At 48.6% G+C, this 2,538-nt stretch overlaps 1 protein-coding gene across 1 annotated transcript; it reads right to left on the bottom strand.

Moving 5' to 3' along the window:
* Positions 1–570: 570 nt before the first annotated feature.
* LOC125534185 (phylloplanin) lies at positions 571–1,965 on the bottom strand. The gene is made up of 2 exons (XM_048697465.2): positions 1,728–1,965; positions 571–1,192 (listed from the first exon to the last, which is right to left on the bottom strand). Exons 1-2 carry the CDS (start codon positions 1,894–1,896, stop codon positions 837–839), a joined length of 525 nt encoding a protein of 174 aa, XP_048553422.1. The 5' UTR covers positions 1,897–1,965; the 3' UTR covers positions 571–836.
* Positions 1,966–2,538: the final 573 nt, after the last annotated feature.

Here is a 2,538-nt window from a genome sequence, read left to right as displayed (position 1 = left end):
TACTAGCTAAGATACCGCCCCTATGGCCAGGCTCATTGCTTGCTCCTAAGAGCATGGTTAATAGTACAGCCAGCTGAAGGTTGTATGGTGTTGGCATGTTATCTATAACCCATTTTATAGCCGACAAGTACAATAGAAAAATATAAATATTTGCTACTTTATTAATACATGGCCCACCTTTCACTCACACAGTACCTAAGAGCACATGCTGAAGCTGGCTCTTATTCTGTAGCCGGCTCCTCTTCTCTCTCCTCTTATCTCCCCTCCATGTCAACAGAAAAATAATATTTGAAGTCTTATAGCCTGCTTACATAAGCTTATTGTATTTGCTCTAATAGGCACAATCCAAAGAAATTGCAAAGAGGCAAAAGGTGACTGACCCAATATGATATTAAGTCGATTGGCATGTAGTCAATCCCTAAAAAGAGTTAATTTCATGAGCGAACAATGGCGTGTTAGCCTTTAGTAATACACAACTTATGGCGTTAGACTTGACTTTGTACAGATACCACGGAGAAGTGAGCTGATAAGCAAGTGACCAATCACAATGTCAAAAGAAGAAGCAAGTAATTAATCACATAGTACGATCACAGACGTAGCTTTATTTTTCACAAACGAACATAGATCACACGACACACTCGGAGTATTACGTGATATGCTTACTTTTGTGCTTCTTAGAAGCGGTAACACATACCACATGAGTAGATTTTACATATAAAAATAACGCGGAAATCTTTGACCATTGGATACTTTGGTAGGTTGGCAAGTACTGTAGTATAGGAGTATTATTTAGGTTCGCCATATCATCGATCGACACGCCGATTGTAGTCAAGCATCTAGACGACAGAGAAGGGCAATGGGATGATGTTAAGGATGCCGCCGAGGAGGCCGCCCACGATCTGGCCAATGAGGCCAATTAGGCCGCCAAGCCCCCCGAGGCCGCCGCTGCCGCTGCCACTGCCACTGTCAATACCCAGGAGCTGCACGGGTGCGGTCAACGTTCCGGTGACGCTCGCTAGGGACGCGTTGCATGCGGCCAACGGGGTGAGCACCACCACCTTGCACTGGTTGCCGAGTAGAGGGGCGAGCAGCGACGAGGTGGCCGGGCCCATGTTCATTGTGTACGTTCCGCTGCGGTCCGCCGTCGCGCTGGCCATCACATCACGGCCGCACACCATCTGCACAGCGGCGTCTGTCGGGAGCAAAGATGCAAAGCAAACGTAAGACGACGATTGAATATAATTGTTACTAGCAAGATGCTCGTGCGTTGCACGAAACATCAAGATGCATTTTTTTTACAAAACATCTGTTGTGATTGATCCATGCAGGAGTAATTCAATGTGTAAAAACTAATGATATCTCGGGAAAGAGGAGAGATAAGGTGGGGAGGAGTGGAAAGTGGTGGTGATTGGTGGTCGAATTGAACGGAGGCATGGGAATGGACGACGCCGGCAGCGGCGACCATGCCAGATTGTTCTAGAGGCTTTCTTTTTTAATTGCTCAACAATAAAGTTGTGGGAGATAAAGATGAACGAGGGAAGACCTTATGTGCAATTGTGGAGAAAGCAACGGGTATCTTTTTATAAAATTATCATAGTTTGCTTTCTATCCGTCATATATAGATCGGACGGTTTATATTGCAAGATAGCAGGTACACCATCATCATCAACTTAATTTTTTTATAAGAGTAGAGATAGGTGGCTACGGAGGCTGGCAGAGGTCCTTACTCGGGAATGGCGGAACCGTGGCTGCGTTGATGGAGTTCCCGGCGCTGCATGGCACCACGCCGGAGATCATTGCTAATGGCGGCTGCTTGCCCGCCGCCTCCGTACCGTGCGGCGCCAGGCTGACGGCGAGGACCAGGAGGGCGGCGAGAAGAAGGCTCTTGGTTGCCATTGGCTTGGATCCGCTCGATCGATCTGTTGTTGTTGTATGTGTGAGAGGATGTTGTGATGTGCTGAGTGTGGTGGCTTATGCTGCCGCATGGATCCTCCTTTTATAGGCGTGCGAGGAGGCCAAGTTGCCGCCGTTCAACACGACTAGGTAGCCGCAACACTTGCTGGTTTCACTGAATCACTGTGCGCATGCCGCATGCTTGCAGTGTCGTGGCTGTGCACGCTGCCGTCCGCGTCGGCCGTAGGAAGGATCCAAAGTTTCAAGCAACTTGGCCCAAACGCGCGCATGCTCCAAAGCAGCAGCAAAAATCTCCATCAGCTCAGTTCACGGGCCAGCGCATGCATGCATGCCAAGCTAGAGATTTTTGATCGCGAGAGCTATGTGCCCACGCCGGCCTTATTATTGGCAAATGATGAATGGAGCCAGATTAGTAGGATCAAGCAACGGATATCATGCTTGCGTATCGCGTAGCGTACTCCTCCAGCTTAGCAAGATAGGCTAGGGCGCGCGCGTGATCCGTGGGCGTGCTGGATTGGTGCATGCGTGTGGACTTAATGATTTTTGGTTCATGCAGAAGAATGGAGAAAGAGAAACCATATATAGCGACGTCCTTGTCAGGAAGAAAAACGAGGATCCTCCCAA

This window comes from Triticum urartu, chromosome 2A (genome assembly GCF_056163025.1).
Source record: "Triticum urartu cultivar PI428250 chromosome 2A, HENAU_Tu73, whole genome shotgun sequence".
In the NCBI taxonomy this organism is placed as follows: Eukaryota; Viridiplantae; Streptophyta; class Magnoliopsida; order Poales; family Poaceae; genus Triticum; species Triticum urartu.
The sequence above is the reverse complement of the archived record's forward strand: the minus strand, read 5'-3'. Positions and strand labels throughout refer to the sequence as shown.

Bases quoted from the DNA above. Each gene is read 5' to 3' on its own strand.
- LOC125534185 (XM_048697465.2), bottom strand. From the start codon at position 1,896: ATGGCAACCAAGAGCCTTCTTCTCGCCGCCCTCCTGGTCCTCGCCGTC. The intron at 1,193-1,727 runs GTAAGGACCTCT...TGCTCCCGACAG, and splicing joins CACGGTTCCGCCATTCCCGA to ACGCCGCTGTGCAGATGGTG.